Source organism: Siniperca chuatsi, linkage group LG13 (genome assembly GCF_020085105.1).
Source record: "Siniperca chuatsi isolate FFG_IHB_CAS linkage group LG13, ASM2008510v1, whole genome shotgun sequence".
Lineage (NCBI taxonomy): Eukaryota > Metazoa > Chordata > Actinopteri > Centrarchiformes > Sinipercidae > Siniperca > Siniperca chuatsi.
Genome location: NC_058054.1, coordinates 12731517 through 12754771, shown reverse-complemented (window position 1 = coordinate 12754771; position 23255 = coordinate 12731517). Strand labels below are relative to the sequence as shown.

Genomic DNA, 23255 nt, shown 5'->3' with positions numbered 1-23255 from the left:
ATAATTTAACATCCGATTTCATACAAGCAGGCAGTGTTGGAAGAGGTACTAATATATTTTACTTAGGTAAAGGTACCACAGTGTGAAAATGCTGTTTTTACTCAAAAGTACAGAAATATTATCAGCAAAATGTACTTCTAACTCTATGTACTCTTTATTGGATACAGTAACGTGCGCAGCATTTTAATGTAGGTGGAGATGCAGCTAATATTAACTACTTTATATTACTGTTGGGTAGTTAAATTTGTAACTGTGTAATATTTTATCATTTGATCATATGCTGTATATGTAAAATTTTAATCTGAAAAGTAACATAACTATTACTACTAGTACATTTACTCAAGTACTACACTTAAGTCCAAGTTTGAGGTACTACTTGAGTACTTTCATTTTCTGCTACATTACTTCTACTTCACTACATTTGAGAGGGAAATATACACTCCACTACATTTGGTTTACAGCTATATTTCTTTGCTGATTAGATTTTACATGCAAAACACATGATCATCCACCAAATTATGATTTTGTTATAAATCAACATAATTGTTATTTATAGTTTAAATCAGCTCAACTTTGAGTAGCTACAACTGCAAAATGCTGCCTAAATATTAATACATCAATAATGTAATGTACATAATATAACACTTGATTTACTTGAGTAAACTTTCCAATGAAGGATTTGCTTGTAACGGATGAACTTTATTCCATAAATCACGAGTAATTCTTCCACCTGCAGCTGAAATGTGAAGTAGAAGTATAAAGAAGCGGAACATTGGAAAAAAAACAAGTAAATTTCTACCTGTACTTGATTAAAATGTACCTATTTACTTTCCATCATTTTGAATGAGAAGCTCTCTCTCTCTCTCTCACACACACACCGCCTCCGGTCCACGCTGTTGCATAATGAAACGCACCTCTTCAGATTGAGCAACAGCTACAAGTATGTGCTTCTAGTCAGTTAGCAAAATAGTGAGCTAGCAATCACCGGCAAACTGCAACTGCACAACGATGGGCTAGCTAATAAAAACGATTTGATAAGGTTTTGTGAACACACACATAAGCTATAACAGTTGCCTAAACTTGCTTTATTTTGACGTCATGTCTTCTAGAAAGGTAAGAAACCTGCTACCTACCTAGCTAGCGAGCTAACTTGCTAGCCAGTTTACGCTAACTTTAAGCTACAGGCTAGTTAGCTTTGGCAACCCAAGTTATCCGCCTCTGCCCGCCCACAGCTCAGTGGCGTTTACCTGTCAGTCATGTATTAACTTAGATTTTCTTTTTTTATCACAACAGATACACAACTGTTTGTAATTTAAACTAGCTGTTACAGTGAACCCCGGTTAAACCATCACAATGAGATGCAGGGCTAGTTAAGTAAGAGCAGTCAAACCAGTTTTGTCATTTAGTGATGTAAAACGAGTTTTAACCTGACCCCTCTTGCCCCTTTGTTCAATTTGTAGCGTAAAAGACACTACAAGGATATAAAGTGTGTTTTCTTTCCGGATGATGTCCAAAATGGTTTACAAAAAGTTCGGAGGGAGCCAACATCACTTTCATCTGTGTCTTCCGCCAAGAGCTGGGAGAAGTGTGGAGACAGCTTTCTGGACTCTCCAGTGATAAAGGTTGATAAAGTATTATGAGGTGCATGATGACATGATTGATAACTATATAATATTCACTTTACCTCCCAACTCTTATGCATTATTCCCCTGTTGCTCATAATATTGTTGATGGTGTTGATATTCGTTTTTGTTGCAGAACCTCAAGTCGTCAGGAAGGAAACTGTCTGCCATTAGAAAGTTGGCACAGTCCTCTTTTTCAGGTAATTTGTTGTTTAATCTAATTAAATTGCCTAATACATTAAGGGCTATCATCACTGTAAACATATTGTGGGGTTTCTTAGTATAGTCATTCCCGATCCACAATTGTGTTATGTGAATTAACCAAGCGTTATAATTATAATGTCCACACTCTTAATAGAAACAACATTCATGTAATATGTTCTACTGAACAGTTGAGTATCAAACCTCAATATTTTTTTGTGTCAACCAAAATGTGGATTATCGAAAATGTTTACTTATTGTTTACATATTCTTTGATCAGATAATTCCTGATTTAAATCCCAAATTTCAGTTTTATACTATTTTATGAAGAAAACGTTCTTGTACATCTGCTTGTGTGTTGTTGTTTTTTTTTTTATTACAACATTTAATATTCAAGAAGTCTTCCTTTTGTTTAAAGGGGAAAAAGAGCTTTGTAGAAAAACATGCTTGTAAGTAAGGGGTTGTTTTTCATTTCAACCAATACTCAGCTCTGATTTCTTCTATTCTTAATTTAGACAGAGTGGGGGACACAGGAATTTAAATAGTCTGAGTGCTCTGGTTGGCATAGGTGCACATTGTGTCTCTACAGGTGGGGAGTGTAGCCACTCAACTCTGGACGTGTTTCTAAGGTTTTAACTGTTTAAACTGAACTAGAACCTCATCTTTTCTTGATCACAGTACAATATTATCCACTTATGTATTCTTATGTTTGCCCAGTGCAGACCAGTGCCGTTCGCTGTAATGAGGACTCAGTGCACATTGCGTGGAGCTCCAGTGACAGTGAACAGTCTGATGATGAGGCCCAGGAACAACATCTGTCCAGAGTTGTGGCTCAGCAGCAACAACGTCCTCAGAGACCAGGGAGACCCACAGCTCCCATTCAGTCTTACACGAGAGCGCTGCGCATGCTCAGCACTGATAAAGGTAAATTAAGTCTGTTGTGACTTGCTGAGTCAGGGATTGGACATATTAGGTTGTTCTAAATGTGCAGTTCAGCTTTTCAAGAACTGACCTTTGTTTACACTTGGTCTATAAGACTTATACCCATTTGAGTGTGAAAAGTCATTCCTGACCTTGGGAACAGATGTTTGACAAAATAATTGTTAAGGAATACTTCAGCATTTTGGGAAATAGCACTTATTCACTTTCTTGCAGAGAGTTATAAGAGAAGCTTGATACCACTCTTATGTGTGTACATTAAATATGAATACAAATATATTTATTTGCTATTTGTATTATTTGTATTTCTTTGCTGGGCACAGTAACTCCAGGTAGTCTTGTTGTCACTGTGACTTTGTCTGGCAGACTACAGCACCAGACCAAGAAATCGTCCCACACATAATCCCCTGTAAAACCACAACATGCTGTTTTTACACTTTGTCTTTTGTACACATTAAACTAATAAGATATAATATGTTAATTAGTAGTGAGTTTTGGAATGTGCTAGTAGGCAAATGTTGTGACCTTTGGACAGAGCCAGGCTAGCTGTTTCCCCATGTTTCCAGTCTTTGTGCTACGCTAAGCTAACCGACTGCAGGCTGTTGAAACACACCCCTCTTCAGATTGCACAACAGCGACGAGTAACCATGTTTCTATTAACCGTTGTTTTCATTTATTATTTAATTTCTTTCTTTAGATAACCTTCCTGTTATTGACACAGACAGTGATCTGGATGAATCTGAGGAAGATGTTGAAAAGGACAGTGGGCAACAAATCTCTGACTGTGAGTCTGAGTCCTTTGATGGAAAACCAGAAGATTTACCCCTTAAACCTTCAAAGGTGCGTGAACTATACTCTGAGACTTTTGTTGTTTCCAGGAAACCATTTTTACAGCCGGTAGCAGATCAATATTATGAACTGCATTAGTGCAAGAAACTTGCGCCTTAACCCAGTACAATGATGCAGAGTAGTCTGTAGACAGTATTACGTGGGTGTTATGTGTTTTAATGAGCACTAGATGGGGCCATACAACCTCTTAAAGTCTACATTGGTAATTGAGTCTAGTGTATGTTTCTAATGAAACTTGTTTAGTTGACTGTCAATGCATGCAGTTTCCCTAGAAGTAGTGCCTTAAATGTCAGTACTTTTTCTAGAGTCCAGTGAGACACCAGATACTGTTCTGTTCACTTTGTGTGTTAAAAGTGACGAGCTTTAGCATCAGTTTTGGTTTACAGTACATCGCATGAATGCATACGTTTCAGTACAAAGTAAAATAATAATTGTGGTATTGTGGGTTTTTTTTTTTTAAGTCTTCATATCAGTGTTGTTTTAGTTATTTTGATTTAATTTGTTTTGATTGTATGTTTAGCCATTATGCCACCAGGTGGAGTATTGCAGTCATGTTCTCATGTCCTGAAAGGCCTCAAACCAGTGTGTCGCACTTTCCAGATTCAGGTTATGTTCCAAACTGTCAAAGTTCACAAGCTGAGGTAGCAGTAAAGCACTGACTGAGTGTGGAGGAGAAAACTGCCACCTATTCAGTGATATAAAAATCAACAGTTGACAATGTATGAAGATGAAACTTTTCTACTTTTAATGAAGACAATAGCTCCTCTGAAATTCCCATGTGTAAAGAATTAAATAGTTTTCTATAGTGTTATTTATGTAAATGAACAGAAAATGAATTAGATGTTATTGTCATTTTTCAAGCAAAAAAGCCAAACAAATTGATGCTTCCAGCTTCTTAAATGTGAGTATTTCCTGCCTTTCTTGTGTCACATTACAGTAAATTGAATATTATAGGGGTTTGGACTATTTTCAAGACAAAGCAAGTCATTCAATGATGTGAGCTTGAGAAATTGTTATGTGCATTTTTCTCTGTTCTCTGAAATTTTTGAGACCAAACAATTAATCGGGAAAATAACCCTATGCAATATGCTGCTCGCACTGTGGTTCACTAAACACATTTCTCTTGCTATTTCATTATCATTGGAGTCAATCTTTTGTGGGCCCTCCTGTGTGCTGTGGAGACTTGGATTGACTGTTCCTTCTCAGAAGTCATTCAGGAGCAGTGTTTGTTAAAGGCAGGGCTGGCATGGAGAGAATGTACAAGGAGTGGTGAAGGTGTTGTGCTCAGGTTCAAGACCACACACAGCAGTTAGTCGTTGCAGCACTTATGACAACATGTAATCGATCAGCTAGATGTGACCAATTATAGCGGTTTATGAAAATGTCCTTGAAGAGGATGGCACTGTTGGAAGCCAGTAATCATCTGAATCAACACAGTATCGCTACTTAAACACAGTTATTCATATTGTAAAACACAAGATGAATTTAAGTAACCAATATCTCATGTTGAAGTTCTGAGTTAGCAGGCTGTATGTCGAGAGGAAGCCTGTAGACAGATTAACATCACTCCCGCAGACCCAGCTACTTCCTTTTGTCACAATTTAATTTGCTGCTATCAGCTTTCTGGGGTCAAATGAGATGTAAGATCACATAACAGGAGGCTTGTGGTCAGAGGCCCACTAGAAAGACAGGCTCTTAAGGGACCTAGTGTTTCAAATATGGTTGTACTGAAATGTAGGAATGTGGTATTTTTTGACAGTTTGATTGCTCATCATTCAAGTTCATATTGAGTAATGGGAATAGCATTTGGGTATCTAGCATTTATTATGACATTTCAGTATTATATTTCTGTATACATATAGTAGATTTTGATTTACTTAGAATAGCAAAATATAACAACCAAGTTTGAGTTTTTTCCTGCCAGGAAAGCTTGCTTACACACTGCCAATTGTAAATCAAACCGGATCTAACAGGATACAGAGGAGAAGATCCCAGTCCAAGTTCAAGTTATTATTCTAGATAAATGTACGGCTGACTCACTTGATGTATGTCTGCCAGATTTCTGTGTTATTGTACTAGCGCTGAAAGTGGACAGGCGGAGCTATTAGGGCTACTTTGCATTTCAAGGCCGAAGAGGATGGCCACTTCCCAGATGAAGCGTGTTGCTCGCTCCCGAGTTCACTAACATCAGCCGCTCAAAGGGTCAACAACCTCCACCACATCAGGGCTATGCTAGATCAGGGCTGTGTCAACAGAGCAGGACTATAAACATCTTTTTACTACTGTTTGTTCAGGAAAACATGCGAGTGGATGAGGCTGCGCAGAGCTGTGTACTTACAATGCTTTCAGTGCCGGGTGAAAACATTTTTGAGCCTGGGCCAGGAACATAGTGTTCCTTATTCTCTGTAGCTGGTTAGAGTGTGACGTCTGCTGGCACCCCGCCTAGCAGGGTCAAGTTGATTCAAATAAGAGAGCACGTTGGCTGACAGAGCCTGGTATGCTGGTCATGTCTGCACATGACAGGAACTCAGGTTTCTCGTGGATTTTTCCATGAGAACTGAGTCCCTCAGGTATAGTGAGCAGTGATACAGCAAAAAAGATTGTTTTGTTAACATATCTTGTGAATTAATCAGTCTGACAGTGTATCAGTGTACCATGTCTACCCACTGTATTATAATTGTTAATGACTCATTATTAATTTACTGAAGGCTGAGGCCATTTTAAATATCTAATATCCCCCTGATATATAGTGGAATTTTACATGTGATTTAACACTTCAAAATTTCATTCAAACATGACATATTTCAAAACAGTTGGGTCAAATTATTATTATTATTTAAATGAATTAATTAATAATTATTTCTTTATCCATAGATGACAGAGCTAGAGATATCAGGCTACGTGTCTGACGGTGAAAATGTTGGCGGCACAGTGGCCTTGAACAGACTGGACTTCGAGAGCTTTTCTCTCCAAACCGGTGAAGGCAGCAAAAGGTCAGTCAGTGACTGGGTCAGATCTGCTCAGGCGATGCTGCAGACGCCTCAGAAACCGTTCGACAGACAGTCCAAGACTCCCGAAGACTCTGCCAAGAAGAAAAGGAAATTTCAATGGTTTGAATTTTGTTACAGTAACACTAGAGATGCATCAGCTTTTTCTCTCATGATACCGATTCTCATATCTGAACTCAGCGTGTCTGCTGATGCCGATTCCCGATCCAATACTAGTGTTTCCTTTTTTCCCCAATTTAAAATCTGTATACTAAAGTGTGTGGAACTCATTAGGATCGTTTTAATCTAATGTAACTTGTAAATTGGCGTGGTGCTAAAAACTGAGTCAGCAGCCCACTATGACTGAATGTAACTGATAGCATTAACCCAGAATTTCATAATGACATTAATGAAGAAACTATATTTAATGTGGATGTGTAGCTGATACTTGATCCACTTATTAAGGTCAGTATTTGCCTCACATTTATTATATACTGTATATCAAGTGTTACAGTGTATTGCCTCAGAATAAGAGTAAACAAAGTAAAAAGACATATTGCTTGCTGCCAGGTGACAGTCACTTTGGCAGCAATGTTTCCACGGCAGAAATGATGATGAAAGGGACACCTGGTGTCATGATGTGGGTGCTAAATGTCATTGCCATCTCCAAGCCCCCCCAAATCTGACAGATGGCTATCTGTAGACTTCGACAGCTTTTTTTTCTTTCTTTTTTTTTTGCATCAGAAAATCTTTTTCTCTGAAATAAACTATTTTGCATGTGCTTTTGTTCAAGCGAGTGTGAGTTTATCAAGTAACATCATCTATTGTACCTCTGTGTTTGTTTGTTGCACAGTGGTGGTCTTGCTGAGAGGCTGAATCGACTCCAGTGCAGACAGAGGTCAGCTATTAGCTTCTGGAGGCACCAGTCCATCTCTGACACCTCAACAACAACAACAGGTGAGCCACACAAACCTACTGTATTCATGTTTAACAATGAACTTTGATTTGTGAGTGGGATGAAGCCCGTCTCTAAACAGGCGTCAATCTTTTTTGTATGTGATCGTATGGAGAGGCCACGCTGAGGAAGTGCTGGCTGTAGGTTGATCACTGTGGCTCTGAACTGTGAACTCAATATGTAGGTGACAGGAAACTGCTCGCCTAGGTCTTTTTTTTTTTTTTTTTTTTTTTTCCGTGGTACAAAACCACTTATGTTCACTCGTTGTTAAGTATCTCCTTATAATAGGACACAAGCAGTTGCTTAAAGGTGACAGTTGATTGTGGAAAAAGAAAACACCCACCTGATCCAACTTAGATTTTGCGGTCAGTCGATTGTTTGGTTAGCGTGATGTGTAAAGAGTTAAACGGAGGGTTAAAACGTGGAGATTTATATTGACTTGACTTCAGTTTTAAAGTCAAATCATTATTTAGTCTTTTTGCATTGAAGACTCCTGCTTCTGTTTATGTAGAGCTTTAAAACCATTAAAGTCAGATGGCTCTCATCAGGATTTTCTAAACTTTAAAATGTAATTTACTTCATAATTAGACTTTTTCTGAAGAAGTTGATTCATTTTTATTTGTCCCACTGCCTGGCAAATTCTTAACAGTAACAACACTGTTACCCAACTAGATCATGCTGTTATAGGACACCTGTTTATCTTTGTTGTAGTAATTTTGGTGTGTGATGTAAGTGCACTCACACATGTAGTAGGCCTTGTTTCCTGACATAATGCTCTGCCTATGACTTATCAGATCATTATAGGTATAGAGGAGGACTCTACTGCTACCATAGTTTTGGCCTGCTGCTACCTGCTTGTGGTTATTCTGATTATTTTGTAATGTGGGACCTAAATGCACTTAGCACAAATTAAGCACTTAACATTCATGTTTGGACAAATGCATGTTAAAACTTAATAGCTCTCTAGCGATCCTTTTGATATGATTTACTCTTGTCATATTAAAATTTCCCCCTCTGGCCACTTTCAGTGATCGGTAACGTACGCAGACACTGAATTGCATTGACTGTGTGCTCTCATGCTGCAATTTGCACAATTCAATGCAATCAACTTAAAACACATAAAATTTGCATGCAGTCAAGTCGCTCTCTTATCTCAGTTTGATTTATAGCTTCAGGGCATTGTCTTGATTTGCTCTCCTTAATTATATCTGTTGACTTTATTGTTCAGGCCAAAGGCACACTCAGCGCTGTGGTAAAATTCCAAACATTTGCACACTCACCCAGTGGGGATTCACTGCGTTTCATATCCAACTCAGCGGAGAGTCAGAGTCAGTAACAGCTTTACAGTTATGCAGTGCGAATTGTTCTGATGCTAAAAGTGAATTACTCTCGTAACAAGTAATGAGTCCCACAGAGAGCGAGAGTCCATGAGAGCACAAGTACACTCTGTCCACAAACACACAAAGGCACGTACACTGAAATGGACACACACTCAACATCTGTGTTGTTGCTTGGCTCTCCAGTGGACAGGCCTGGCGTACTGGTGCTGGAGGTGCTTGAGGTTCAGGAGGAGTGCAGCTTGCAACTGGTGCACTGTGAGCACCACCAGCCCCCTGGAGAGGGCCACCAACACAGTAACCCTGTTTCTGAGGAGAGAGCTCGTATCCTGGTGTTATTCAACAGAGAGACCGCAGCCCAGCTGATTCCTGCACCCGGAGATATCCTCCACATATACCCACCATGGTGAGAGGATGCAATACATGTCACCCTTTAAAGCCCCCCCTCCACTCAAAAATGTGTTCTGCTTATTGTTACCTCACCTGGATGTTTTGATCCCCACTGACATCCCAACTAGTTTGGAAACCAATCATGGTCCAGTGTGCAACTTACACAAGTGTGATGTGGAAACGTGAAATTGCTGCTGATTATATTCATGATTAATTATTATGTCTATAAAATGTTTGAAAGTAGTGAAAAATGCACATCACAGTTTCCTAAAGCCCAAGATGATGTCTTCAAACTTTTTTTGTCCAACCAACATTCAAAAACCCAAAGTGTTCAGTTTACAATGAGATGAAAGACAGAAAATCCTCACAATTGAAAAGCTGCAATCAATGATTGAAAAAGTGAGTGATAATAAGAATAAATAAGTTTTACGTTACAGCACGTTACCTATATCTGGTGGGTGACACATTTCTGTGAAAAATGTAAAATGAATATTATAATGATCAGTTGCATTTCCCTGTTTTTAATTTTTAACTAAGTCACCTCTTGGCAGGGGATCAAAAACTACACAGAAAAGACACTGTTACAAGCAGTTACACAATACAGGACTGACTCACTACATGCAGAACAAAGAGTAACAGGGGCTCACAAAATATTGCTGAGGAGGCATTCTGAAAGACAGAATACACGTGAATAAATACGTACATTAAACATTGAAAAACTCATGATTAAATACATTTATTTTGGGTTTTAAATATAAAAATGTACTGTTCTCAGTTCACAAAAGTAAGCAGCAAAGACCCAGATGTGAAGAACAGTCCCTCACATACAGGGCAGAGAGGCTAGGAGGTGGGAGGTGGGGGCGTGTGTGTTTTTGGGATTGTTTTGGAGTTGGAGCAAGGCAGCAGTTGACTCCAGCTGTTGGGAGTTTGGGTTGAGTGTGTTCTGGAATATCCAAGCTGGCGGAAGTGCAGGGGCCTCCTCAGCGCTCTGACGTCACAAACAGCTCCAGGGAATGCTTCGCATTCCTCTTCCTGGCAGTAGTTAGGTCATTTCCAGCAATCCACGGGAAAAAAAACACAGTAGGATTATTTTCTGGAGCATTTGGGAGCAGAGAGTGGAGGGAGCCAAAGGACTGAGATTGAAAACACATGGTGGTTTTGAGAGCATCTCTGTCTTTAGCACCTCGCCTTCCCTGTTCTATTCCTGAAAGATAGAGTAGAGCCCCCACCAAACTCACCCATATACTCTTTCAAAGAAATATATTTCACCGTAACAGGCGTCCTTAAATCCTTAAGTTACAGCATTTGGTCTGCATTTTAAATCAGTCAGTATTCTAACTGAATAAAAAGTCCCTAAATCATAACAAAACACTCATAACCAAGAAAAGGTGGTGACAAGATTAATATTCTCTCATGAGATACTCATTTATCCAACTTCTACAGCTACAGGACAGGCCAAAGTGGGAAAAACCCAGAATTTAGAGCATCAGTGCGTCTGGGAAGTTTCCTGTGTGACACTCGATGGGTTAACAGCCCCGATAATTCTTGCAGTGAGTAGAATGGCTCCTCCCACCACCCACACCTCGTTGTGAGTGGGCCGAGGCCTGAACGGAAATACCTGCAGGGATTATTGTTCACTTACGAGCTGTGACGCCAGCAGCTGGGGCCGCTCCTCAAACCGGCTACCTGTCTGATGACAGCTGCCCACTCACCTGTTCACAATGGGGTCACACTTCCTGTACGGCTGCTGTACCTGTTCTCGTGAATAGTACGTTCCGCTCTACCTACATTATAGTATTACAGTTACACTGATTACTGATCTCTGTTCAGATGTTGGACTGATAAACGGCACTATCAGGCTTCATCGTAAGATGAGTGGTTGTTTTTCATAGGCGAGAGAAGTCAATATTATGTTTGGCAAATGTCAGTGGTGGTCGAAGAAGTATTCATGTCACATGCTTAAGTAAAAGCAGCAATACCATACTATGAAAATACCCCATTTCATGCAAATGAAGAAATAAGATGGTAATAAAAATAGAAAAATAAGATAAGTTAGTTGAGGAAGAGATAACCTTATGTTATTAAATAATAATATAATAATATTATTTATTAGTATTGATGCATCAACTTGCAAACAGTACTTTACTGTTATAGTTGGTTGAAGTGGAGCTTATTGTAACTGATTTACATCCTGCTAGGTAATTTAATGTATAACATTGCATCATGTATTACAAACTGATCATATTTTTTAAAGTTAGATCTTAATCTGAAATGTAGCTAATAACCATAGCTATACTGTCACTGTCAACTATACTGTCAAATAAATGTAGTGGAGTTAAAAGTACAATATTTCTATCCTCAGAAATGTAGTGCAGTATTAGGATTAAGTGGCAGAAAATAGAAATACTCAAATTAAGTACCTCAAAAGTGCAGTACTTGATTAAATGTATCTAATGTAAAGTAATGTTACTTTCCACCACTGAGTTTTAAAAAGGTTTCATGGATATCTATAGCTAGCACTGCAGATAATGATAATTTTCATGATTTATTACCATTTTCAACTAGATAGCTAGTCTATAAAATGTTGAAAATAATGATGCATACTTAGTCTTACTAGCAGCCAGTATTTATTTTATAATATGATTTACAGAAGGACAAGACTTTTCAAAGTGTGACCAGCAAATGTTAGGTATGTCTACTTGATAAAAGACTGAGATTATTGACTAGAATACCAGTTGATTAATTCTGAGTTAACTGACTAATGGATGAGTCATCCAAGTGTCTGCCCCAGCATGGTAAAGCATACATACAGTGCCAGGAACTGCATCTACAATTAAATGTAATCAAGGACAATAACAATGAATGCAATGAATACTACCTTTTTGTAATGATTACATAGTAATTTTCTATCTATTTTTAGACAGTCTCAGGTGTTTATTTAACTGTAGTATGTACAGATGTTTGTGTGATTGTGTCCACCCTCTTTAGACTGTGTGTGCTGTTAATTTCGAATATCTGTCTAAATATCAATCTAGTGAATAGATGATCATTTCTATAGCTAATTATTATTAATAATGCCCCCCTTTGATTTGTAAAAGGACACAGTATTTACACTTACCCATTTATATCAATGAAGTTAGACTAAATATTAGAAACACCTCCCAGTGTAATTCAATACAATTCAATAGAATAACAAACTACAGCTTCCAAAATGACCATAATTTCAGATAAACACCTCTCTAAAACTTTTAGAATTTATAACCTTCACAAAGGTTGCATTAGACTGCATTTCACTTTAGCTAGCTGTACCTAAAACTGGCAGCTGAGTGTATATAATAATCTTTTCTTCTTCCTGTTTCTATTACACATCCACACAAATTGTTTTTTCCACTTTATCTGTGTGTTTGATTTCTCTGGTTTAACTATCACCACAGGTCTGAGACGAGCTGTGACATGTACGGCTGTTCCAGTCACAAAGTGCAGTTGGCTCTTAGTCAGTGATAAGCCATCATCACATCATAATACATGTCACATGTGGAAAAAATTAAGTCGTAACTCAAACTTATCACAGTGTGCCAAATAATTATCTGGCTGTTCTTCTAGTTCTTTTATTCTCAGGTACCACTCAGGTTTGAGCTAAAACACGTGACCAGAAATGTTTTCCTTAGATTTCATGGAGAAGTTCAACATCTCCTTCTTAGCACACACAGATGAGTGAAATCTGAGCTGGTAACGTTAAAATTCAACATTAACACAAGCACTTCAGGTCACACATACACAGCCTTTGCATTTGATTTGGTGTTTTTCATCACTTTCATTCTGAGGGGTGTTGGAAGTATTTTTCCACAGATGATGTCATATTTGGAAAGTGTTTTAATGAAGCAGCGCTGCGAGGTGTAGCCTTTTAAGAACCTCAGTTACATGGAAAATTTATCTTTTACCTCAGTAAAAGAGGACAAATGCATCCGCTGTGTATTTTCACTTGCCTTGGAGGAGGTTAACGTATTTGAACTTGTACTCTGTGCTGAGTGGTACCTAGTGAACAGACCTGTGAAGGTGGTTGGTACCTTATCTGAGTTTGACATTCAAACATTCTCGAGCTCTCGCCCCCCTACATTTGTGCAATAATCTATTCCATTTAATGTACTGTAAAATCTGAGCTTTTTCATCTGTTATCAACGCAATCACAACACAAACTGTTTATCATTGCCCAACACCTTTAAATATGTTTAATTTCATGGTAAACTCAATTCCTTTGCACCAAGCAATAAGAAAGTGCAGAGTCAAGGCGTAGAATGCAACAATAGCACTGAAACAGCCGCTATACCCCGTATCTAAAACTTATGAACTTTATCTCTTTGCAGGCAAAGTCTGTCCATAGAGGGTTTCAGCTGTGATATTATTCTGAACACACACTTCAGCCAGAAAGTCTACTCTGCTTCCAAACCAGCCGACATGTCCATTCCTAGAGGCCTGCTCTCAGCAGAAAGGTGCAATCCGTATTCTCTGTGTAAAATATTTGGACTGCTGGAGGTATTCAGAACCACAGAGGAGAACAATGCCACACAGGTTTGTATGCTTCGATATTATTAGAATCAGGTGCCATACATTTAATTCCCAATTCAAAATGTAGGTCACATAGAACTAAACACTGTCACTCACTTTCAGTGCACAATCAGTTACTAAGACAGGAAAATGTCATCAGTCCATTAAATCAGCATAGAAACACAGCTGGTGGTGGCAGCTACAGTATGTTGTGTGCAGGGTAATTTGGCTACTGGCTACAGGTTCTACTCTTTAACTAAACTAAATTTAATTATCACACATTAGAAGGCTTGTGTTAATATTCTTCATAGATGTAATATGAATTTCTTCATAGTTTCTTCTTCATAAATTCATATTAAATCACAGGTGCAACAACACGTTTTGACACAGGGTTTCACTTCACGATATTATTACACAAAGAAAAATAGTGTCAGCATTCAACCCACATCAGTCAGTAACAGGTGCATTCATTCTCTACTTGAGGGATATCATAAGTGGTTTCTTTAAATGTATGTTTGATTTCCTAAATCTGAATCTCTGATTGAGAAAATACAAATAAATTAAACAAGCACTGCTGGCAGTGATTGAGTAACGTGTAAAAACATGGCACCATTGGCCACGCCCTCCTTTTAAAGCAGATTTCTAATGCAGCGTTAAGAAAACGTGATCATTAGGGTGAATACTGCTCACAGCCATGATTGTTTTTGACAGCAAAGTATGTGCAAATTACTGTGTGACGGCATAAACTAAGTGAAATTAGCACTGTGGTTGTGTATGTCACATAGAGTATGAGCTTACGTTATGATGTAGAGCGGAAACAATTAATCGACTAATTGAATAACTGATCAACATAAAATGAATAGGCAACTATTTTGATAATCTATTAATGGTACCAAGATTGGTGAACATTGCCTGGTTCCAGCTTGTCAGTTGTGAGGATTTGCAGTTTTTCTCTTCTGTCTTTCTTTCTCTTTGGTTTTAGGACTGTTGTCGGACAAAACAATTTGGAGATGTCGCCTTTGGCTCCGGGAAACTGTGGTGGCTGTTATTTTACAATTTTTATAGACTTATAGATGATTCAAGAAAATAATCAGTAGATTACATGATAAACAAATCATTAATTGCAGCTCTATTATGATGGTAAAAAATACTATTAAAAACAAAACTAAGCTATTTAAGTAGAAATGAGTCTAAGTGAACAGACTGTTTGCCTGTGGTTTCAGTGGAGCATCAGGCTGCAGCTAATGATTATTTGCATTAACAACGTTGATTATTTTCTCTATAAATAGATTCATCGTTTGGTCAATGTCATCTCAGAAAATATTATATATTTGAGAAACTGAAAACAGCTTTTGCTTAAAATAATGACTTAGGGGCGCCCCGGTGGCTCACCTGGTGGAGCGCAAGCCCCATGTACGGGATTGGGTCCTTGCTGCAGTAACCAGCGTTCGAGCCCGACCTGCGGCCCTTTGCTGCATGTCATCCCCCATTTCTCTGTCCCATATTTCCTGTCTCTCTTTGGCTGTTCTTATCAAATAAAGACAAAAAGCCCAAAAAATTATCTTAAAAAAAAGACTTAAAATTATTAATCGCTCATCAAAATACTTGCAGATAAACCTTCAGTGGAAGACTCATCCCCTCAAAAAGCACCACAGAGCGCCACAGGAAGTCATTCCTGCCTGTGGCCATCAAACCCTTTAACTCCTCCCTCTAAGTGTTAGTCTATATGACCCTAAGTCATTAAACTGGACATTGATCATTACATCTCTGCAATACTTGACATAATTGTGCAGTATTCTGTGTAATACGCCTGTGCAATATTTTAGTTTAAAATTCCCTATTTATTGATATTGATATTACTTATCCCTCTATTACTGCTGTGCAATATCCTCCATCTCATTATAACCTTAAATAAGCTATACTTAACTTGACAGTTCATGCACTATTACCTTATACCATATTATTATCATCAACCGGTAAACCCACTTGGTACTTCACACGTATTTTATACTTATAACCACTTGGTACTTAATTTATTTTCTGACCTGTATTATAGTGTATTATATTTTTTGCTAGTACTTCTATTCCTGTGTGCACTGACGTAAAGGCGAGCTGCTGTAACAAAAGAGTTTCCCCTCGGGGATCAATAAAGTATTTCTGATTCTGATCAATATCTTCAGCTCTAAGGTGTAATACATCATTTACATTACGTCTCATTTTCCTCTCTCCCCTTCAGATTGCTACTTCCAATGCTCTGTGCAGTTTTGGAGGCTCAGGAGTTTTGACAAGACACTGCCTTTCTCTCCTGGAAGCTATTGAGGGGCTGGGCCAGGCTGGCTCTGTGGGGCAGGACGTGGAGGTGGTGGTCCAGAGAGTGTACTCCATCCCTGTGCCTGACTACTCTCCTGTTTCCATCCTCAAGCCCAGAGTTCCCTTCAGGTCTTCCTCAGCTCCTCCTCCTGCAGAAAAAGGCAAAACCAGGTACTGTTGGACTAGCTGATAATTGGTGACCCAGTCGGGCCTTTGATTTGTCACTTGCTGCCAAAAGAGACTGGGGAAAAATGAATCTCTTTTTTATCTGCTGTGTATGCTTCTCTCCCACAATATAAATTACTCTTTTTGTAAAGAATGCATGCTGGTTTCCTTGGTCTCAGGCCTTGCATGCTTTTCCTTGGTGGCACAATGTGTCTCAGTGGTCGAGCTATTGTTCACAGAGCAGCAGGCCCCACAAAGTGCTCACACTGTCTCCATCCATATGGCATTGTTTGACAAAGGACACAAACATTTATAATTGAATCCAGCCCCTCTGAGCAATTCTGGCCAATTCTCGGGAAAGACAACATGATGTTTTCAGAATCTCAAGCACCAGCAAGCCAGAGTTGAATTGGTGCCCACTCATAGTCCACTGGGTGGAACAGGTTTGCAACAGCCTTTATTACCTTAATGCTCTAAAGAAAACCACAAGTATATTTTATATGGGTGTAAAGATGTCATGCCTCTCAGCATTACAAAAAATGTACAGTTGTGTGGAATGGGGTCAGATTTTCTTTTAGCTTTGGTTACTTTATCTGAAGGTGGAGCCTTTACATTGTATTAATATTTAGCGAAAAAGAAATATATATATATATATATATATATGGAGCTGAAATGATCAGTCAATTAAGTGATTAGTCAATCTTCAGATAATTAGTTGCTACCTATTTTGATAATCAAATAATTTAAGTCATTTTTTAAAGAAGAAATGCCAATGCCAACAATTGCTGGTTCCAGCTTCTCAAATGTGAGGATTTTAGGCTTTTCTGTGTCATTCATCATAGTAAACTGAATATCTTTGGGATTTTGTTGGTCGACAAAACAAGACATTTGAAGACGTCACCTTGGGCTGTGGGAAGTAGCAGGTGTTTTTCACTATTTGTCTGACATTTTATAGACAGAACAATTAATCAAGAAAATAATCTGCAGATTAATCAATAATGAAAATAATGATTAGTTGCAGCCTTAGAAAATCTACTTTTATTTTAAACCTGCATTCATAGATTTTTTTGTCCACTTGGGGGCAGCGCAACAAGCTGTAAATACAACACTGACATATTATCAACAGTTGCATATTTACACATCCAGCTGACACAGAGCAACATTAGCATTAATTTGAAATAATTTTTTGACCACCTGGCAAGTGTAAGTCCTATATTCACTCTCCTTTTTAGCTCTGTTTTGGTCTCCGCCAACTCCTGAGGGAAATAATTGGCATTAGCAGCTAAATGCTCCACTATGTTCACCAGCTAGTCGCTAACTGTATCTGTCTGCCGTTTAGTGCTTGGCTCTAGTGTACAGTGGGTTTATCAGACCTTTTTCGCTGAACTGTTTGCTGAAAACAAATGCCTGTTGTGGCTGAAAACAATGCTGGTGAGAGTGAACCCAACCGTAGTGGGGGCTTAAAAGTGTCGAGTGATTATTCTCTGTGGGTTTGTTACTAGGAGTGACCATTTTTCACATCATTGTTGTTTGCATTGTTGATGTAAAAATATTTATTAGTGCAGCTTTAAAAATGCCCAATTATCAGTTTTATTTTAATAAAAAATAACTATTAAACGAGTGCATGTTTTTATCCAGTGACGAGGAGCCTGATCACCTTTCTACAAAAATGCAACAGCAGTAAAGTGCGAGCTTTTCAAAGGTTCCTGTGTCATTGAAATGACTTAGAGGTTAACTCGAGTGGTCTTGTTATAGTTAATGAATCAGTGAATGTTTTTTTTTTTTTTTCTCAAGCGAATTCAGCAAGCATGACCTTTAATTGCCTGGCCCTCTCCAGGCTTGTTGTTTTTGTCCTTTGCTGAGTAATAAAAGAAAAGTATTGGTTCCTCTAAGTGGAGTGGCCGGGGGGCACTCTGTGGTGAAGGGAGGAGAGCCCTGGTCAGCTGACAAGCTAACTGACTAACTATCAGTTGTAATACGACACTTACTCCTGCCATGCTGCTTCTGCGGCTGGTAAACAAACGCCGCCCTCTGACCGGAAACACTCCTGCCCTTCCCTCCTTTTCTCTCTACCTCAACCAGATTCAACAGGCTTGGTTGGTAGTGAAAGGATAGAGGATCACGAGGGCTTGAGTTGAAAATATCTGGGTGACACTGCCTGCTCATTGTGACCGATCAAAAATATTTCCAGACAAATCATTTCCAAATCAAAGTCCTACATTTGCATTATTTGTCCGCCCTTTTCTACATTTTATTTTCATTGTTTACCATCTAAAATATAACAAGGTGCTAAAGTAACTAAGTGCCTAACACTTCTATCACCTTTATACCTTTAATGAGAGGTTTTGGTTTGAATTCCTGCACAGAAATATCAACTTTTGGTACATTGTGTTGCTTATAGTACTTTTCCGGGATGTATGCCTGCTCTGTGGAGAGGAGGGTAGTTTATTTCGCAGCCCACTGGCCCCATTCTGTATAAAGACAAGGACAGTTTGTACCTCTCATGTTGTGTCCCCAGCCTCTATGACTCACTCCCCTGGTTAGCATGCTTATTTCATCCGTTTGTTGTTTAGCCTCTGTGTTAACACACACAGGGGAGAGAGGCCAGTATGATATTTATGCCTGAAGAAGATGTTAGGTTCCCGTAAATTCAGAATAGAATAAACAAGAAGATTAACTGTTTGCAGGAAGTGAGCAGTGAGGCTAGTTGGGTTTTTTTCTTGGTGGAGAAGGAACACAATGTGCTACAAGGATCCTGTTACAACCATGTTTATCACCCTGCCTGCACTGATTGGTGGATAACACATAGGAAGGAATCCTGCCTGTCCGCCCCCACCAATGAGGCCTCTCATCTGTATTCTTAATGTGTGGGTCACTTACTTAGTGTGTTGGCAAGTAGTGTGCATGTGCGTGGGCTTGCATGCGCACACAGTGTGACTGTGTGTGAGTGTGAAGGAAGATGTGTGTGTGTGTGTGTGTGTTTCCACAGGCTCAGTGGATCGTAGTTCCTGGAAGAAAACCTGAGTTGCTGAGAATTCTGTGATCGCTCACAATAACAAATTCCTGAAAACGGACTGTGACTGAAGCCGACCAATGCCAGGAGATTTTTGGGAGTGAGGGGTCGCTGTTTGAGGAAATGGGGCTGTGAATGGCTAAAAAGAGGGACTGAATGGGGAGGTGGTTGTTTATGTCAAGCTGGCACCACCAAGAGTCTCGTCAGACTTTTCTGTCAAGTGTCAAATCGGATTTCATACCAAGTTTTTACAAGTTCAGACAAGCTCCACTAAAAGTCAAAGTGTATATACAGTATATCCTCACCAAATGTGCCTCTAGCAGCTGTATTCATATTGTAGGCAAGGTCAAATATTGATTTAGCCTAATATAGTTTCATAAAACGATAGTTGTTGTATTAAGTGCAGAATACAGTATGTAACAGCATTTTGAATTTCTTTTTTAATTAAAATTTTTATTTATATACATTATCTTATGTGCCTGTTGTAATAGTTTAAGGATAGTCAGGTGTTATTCTATTTTTTTTTGTCAACAAATCCCATGAAAAAAACAAACCAACAATGAATTGATCCTGCTAACAAGTGTTTCCTGTGTAGCCAAAAGCTGATACATCTTATTGCTCTGTACCCTAATCATCCTAAACATTCGTCCATTGTTGAAACAGATCAATGAGCCACACTATTGAACTAGGTCACATGTTTCTTCATTACGCTGAACATGCACACTGTAGATCATTTTGAGTCAATCCCACAAACACCGTCCTGCTGCTGTAAATACCCGCTAGAGCCCCAAATGTGTATTAATCCGACACTGAAAATAGTACCCAACAAATGCACTATTTCCTCAGGTTTGAGTAACGTTTTCTAAAAGCCATTGTGCCCAGATGTTTTAAGGAACTATTAAGCTTTTTTTAAAAATCAATCTGTACATTTGTGACACACTTTTAAAGATTAACGTCTTCAGTAGGAAACAGTGGGTTTGGTGAAGTTGTAAATTATTGAAAGACGGCATAACACGTTATTGAGTTTGTTTGTTTTTTTCATGGGAATTGTTGACAAAAGAAAAACATTGCCAGCCTTACTTGCTTCCTTTGGCTATATGAAGTGTGAACATTTGCATTGATAATGTTGATATAGTGTAGATTCCAAAAACGTTGGTTGTTAGTAAACAGCTCCTAATTGGCTAGTGCTGAAACGATTAGTCGATAAATTGTTTAGTCAATCTGCAACAATTTTGACAATCAATTATTTATTCAAGTCATTTATGAAGCAAAAATGCAGAACATTTACTGGTTCCAGCCACTCTGTGAAGATTTGCTGTGAAGATTTCTCTGTTTTACTTCACTCTAAATTTGTGTCTAATGTCTTTGGATTTTGGACTGTTGGTTGGTCAAGCAATTTGAAAATGTCGACACAGATAAGCATTTTTCACCTTTTTTGACGTTTTATAGACTAAACAATAAATCAAAAGAGCAAATTTACAGATCAATCAATAATGAAAATAATTGTTAGTTGTAGCCTATTTGTTAAAATTAGAAGACATTTGTCTCTCTTTTGTATTTTCAACATTCCCTGTTGTTTTAACGAGGTAGTATAGGTCTGATTTTGGATTGTGAATACAGCAAACAGCTGAGAATAATCTTGGTTAAAACATAACCAAAAGTCATGTCAGGAATGTTATTTAGATATCTATTTCCAGGTCTCTCAAAACAAACACAGACAGACCCCATGTTTACCAACAGAAGATATTTATAGGCTCAATCAGGTGGTTGAAAACAGTCTCAAAACTTTCCCAATGTCTGGGATGTGCACATGCATGCACATGCTGACAGTCCTCCTCCCTCTTTCCTGTTTTTTTTTCTTCCACCTCCTCCTCTTCTTCCCTGGCAGTTGCTTGTCTAACCAGGGGATATGAACTCCACTGTTTACTCTCAGGGCTGGTACAGGGCTGTGTCTGGGCTTGACTGGCTGAGATACTGGAGCCTATAGCAGTTCCAGCTCCACACTCACTGGGAGTAGCAGAGTGCAGGAATATGCAGCAGTTTGCTGCCTCACAACTTTGTAGGCCAAAGGTCTTTTCTGTCAGCAGCAGCCTGTCAAACCAGCCACCAGCATTAACACTGTCAAAATGTCAGCGCTAAGCTTAACTGTGATGTTGGTGTGTCGCTGGCAGCAGTGGTGTTTCATTCCTATAAATGCTTAATTGTATAAATGGCTCATTATTTTCGTATGACAAAAAAGTATTATCTTTTTAAGATAATACTTACTAAGATTATCTGATTTGGGAAAAAAAACTAAAATACAACAATTTGGGCGAAAATCTGATTATTACAATAGTATTTTCAACGCAAATACCTGTAGTTGATTTATTTATTTGGTGATTATTTATTGATGGATTGATTAATTTAGAGTTACTCATGAGGGTGCCTATTAGAAATCTAAAAAATTGGATAGTGTGCACGTCCAGCCCCAGTAGGGTGCAGGTGCAGCCAGAAAGCAGCACACAAAGGAAGAAGAGATGTATGCTGCACAGCAAGTATTGGAAGTTCCCAAAAGATTTATGAATTGACTGTCAAAACAATCTCAACTCAAGGACCACTTACTTGTTTCTTCCAACTGAGTTTGCTCGTTGCCATGAAACTGGAGATGCTTAAACTTGCCATTATTATGAGAACTTTAGGACCTTCATCCAGGTTGTTTAAGGAGCTTTCAATACTCTGAGTGCCTCTCTTTTTTTTTTCTTTGCATAATGAAAATAATCACAACTTTTATCTGCTTGGTAACTTGGTAAAAAAGCGAAAACAATAAGCTTTAATTATATAAATTTTAAGTCACAGTGAAACCCAAGTTGGAGCGTATTTTGCTGCAGTAATGTGAACAGAATATCTGGAAGGGGTTTAGTTATGAGAGGGATTTAAATTGCTCAAAGTGGGTGCGGATTAGCGAATACAGCTCGATACGGAGCTGTAGAGCACCCTACTTACCTGTGTTGTTAGATCAGTATGACGAGGATGTGGAGAAATTCATAAATTAGACCTCTTTTTTGATATCCAAACACACACCTTCTACTATGATATTGCTTTGCTAGCTATTACCACTGCCTCTCTCTTTCACTCTGGCTACTACGACTCACATGCTAACGGTCAAGTGCATGTTTACATGATGGGCGAGGTTAGCTAGTCCCCCCAGATCACAATTGATTGGATACATTTATGTAACTGGTCCCGAGTTCAGGATGAGTCATCAAAAATATTTTAACATTTTACAGGATGAGAAAAGTGAAGAAAATGAAAAGAATGATTTTTATGACACAATTTTTTCATATAACAAGATATATATATAACTTTTTTTGTTTAATTTCACTTCTTTTAGTCTTGATTAAAATGTTAAGATTAAGATCAGTGTCCCAAACAAGTCTAATTTTGTCTCTCCATTTTGGTGTTTTGTTGTTGTTGTTTTTCCCAGGCTCTGCATGCTTGTCCAGGACAGCTACGGGATGTTCAGTGAGGTCCAGCTCCACCTCCTACCCTTCAAGGACGACCTCCACCACTACTGCCACATGTGGCAGGGGAGGGCCTGTGTGCTGAGAGGCATTAAAGTGGTGCAGCGGGTCACCCGAGAAAGGTGAGACCCACACTCTGTTCTGTACCCGTCCCTCCAACCCTGGGTAGCTTTTCACCTGAATTTCATTTCACATCCATGGGTAAACTTCAACCTGTGACCAATACCATTCTGTGATATGGATTTCTGCTATATGAGAGGTTATCTTATCTTGCTCCTTAGCCATCTGGGACTACAGCCCTGGGTAAATGCCTGTGATAGCCTGGTCCTGAAAAGAAATGCTAGTAAAGTAGCCTCAGATCCTTGTGCTTATAAAGACACTGAGCCTCAAGCTAAACCATCACACATGTGGATCTTGGTTTTAGTACCTTATGTGTGAATCT

General features: G+C 38.7%; 1 protein-coding gene across 9 annotated transcripts in view; it reads left to right on the top strand.

The window, feature by feature from the left end:
* The first annotated feature begins 912 nt into the window (after positions 1-912).
* The window catches only part of spidr (scaffold protein involved in DNA repair), a 32263-nt gene continuing 9920 nt past the window's right edge, over positions 913-23255 (top strand). Inside the window, exons 1-11 of one of the 9 annotated variants that reach the window (XM_044220496.1) lie at positions 913-1113; positions 1461-1622; positions 1759-1822; positions 2541-2747; positions 3484-3602; positions 6486-6721; positions 7452-7555; positions 9077-9296; positions 13645-13849; positions 16062-16306; positions 22777-22935. In XM_044220496.1, coding sequence (XP_044076431.1) covers positions 1099-1113; positions 1461-1622; positions 1759-1822; positions 2541-2747; positions 3484-3602; positions 6486-6721; positions 7452-7555; positions 9077-9296; positions 13645-13849; positions 16062-16306; positions 22777-22935 — 1736 coding nt within the window. In that variant the 5' untranslated portion in view covers positions 913-1098. Of the gene's footprint in view, positions 1114-1460; positions 1642-1758; positions 1823-2540; positions 2748-3394; positions 3404-3459; positions 3603-6485; positions 6722-7451; positions 7556-9076; positions 9297-13644; positions 13850-16061; positions 16307-22776; positions 22936-23255 lie in introns of those variants that run through there. The other 8 variants (XM_044220497.1, XM_044220495.1, XM_044220498.1 and 5 more) reach the window with 8 other exon arrangements.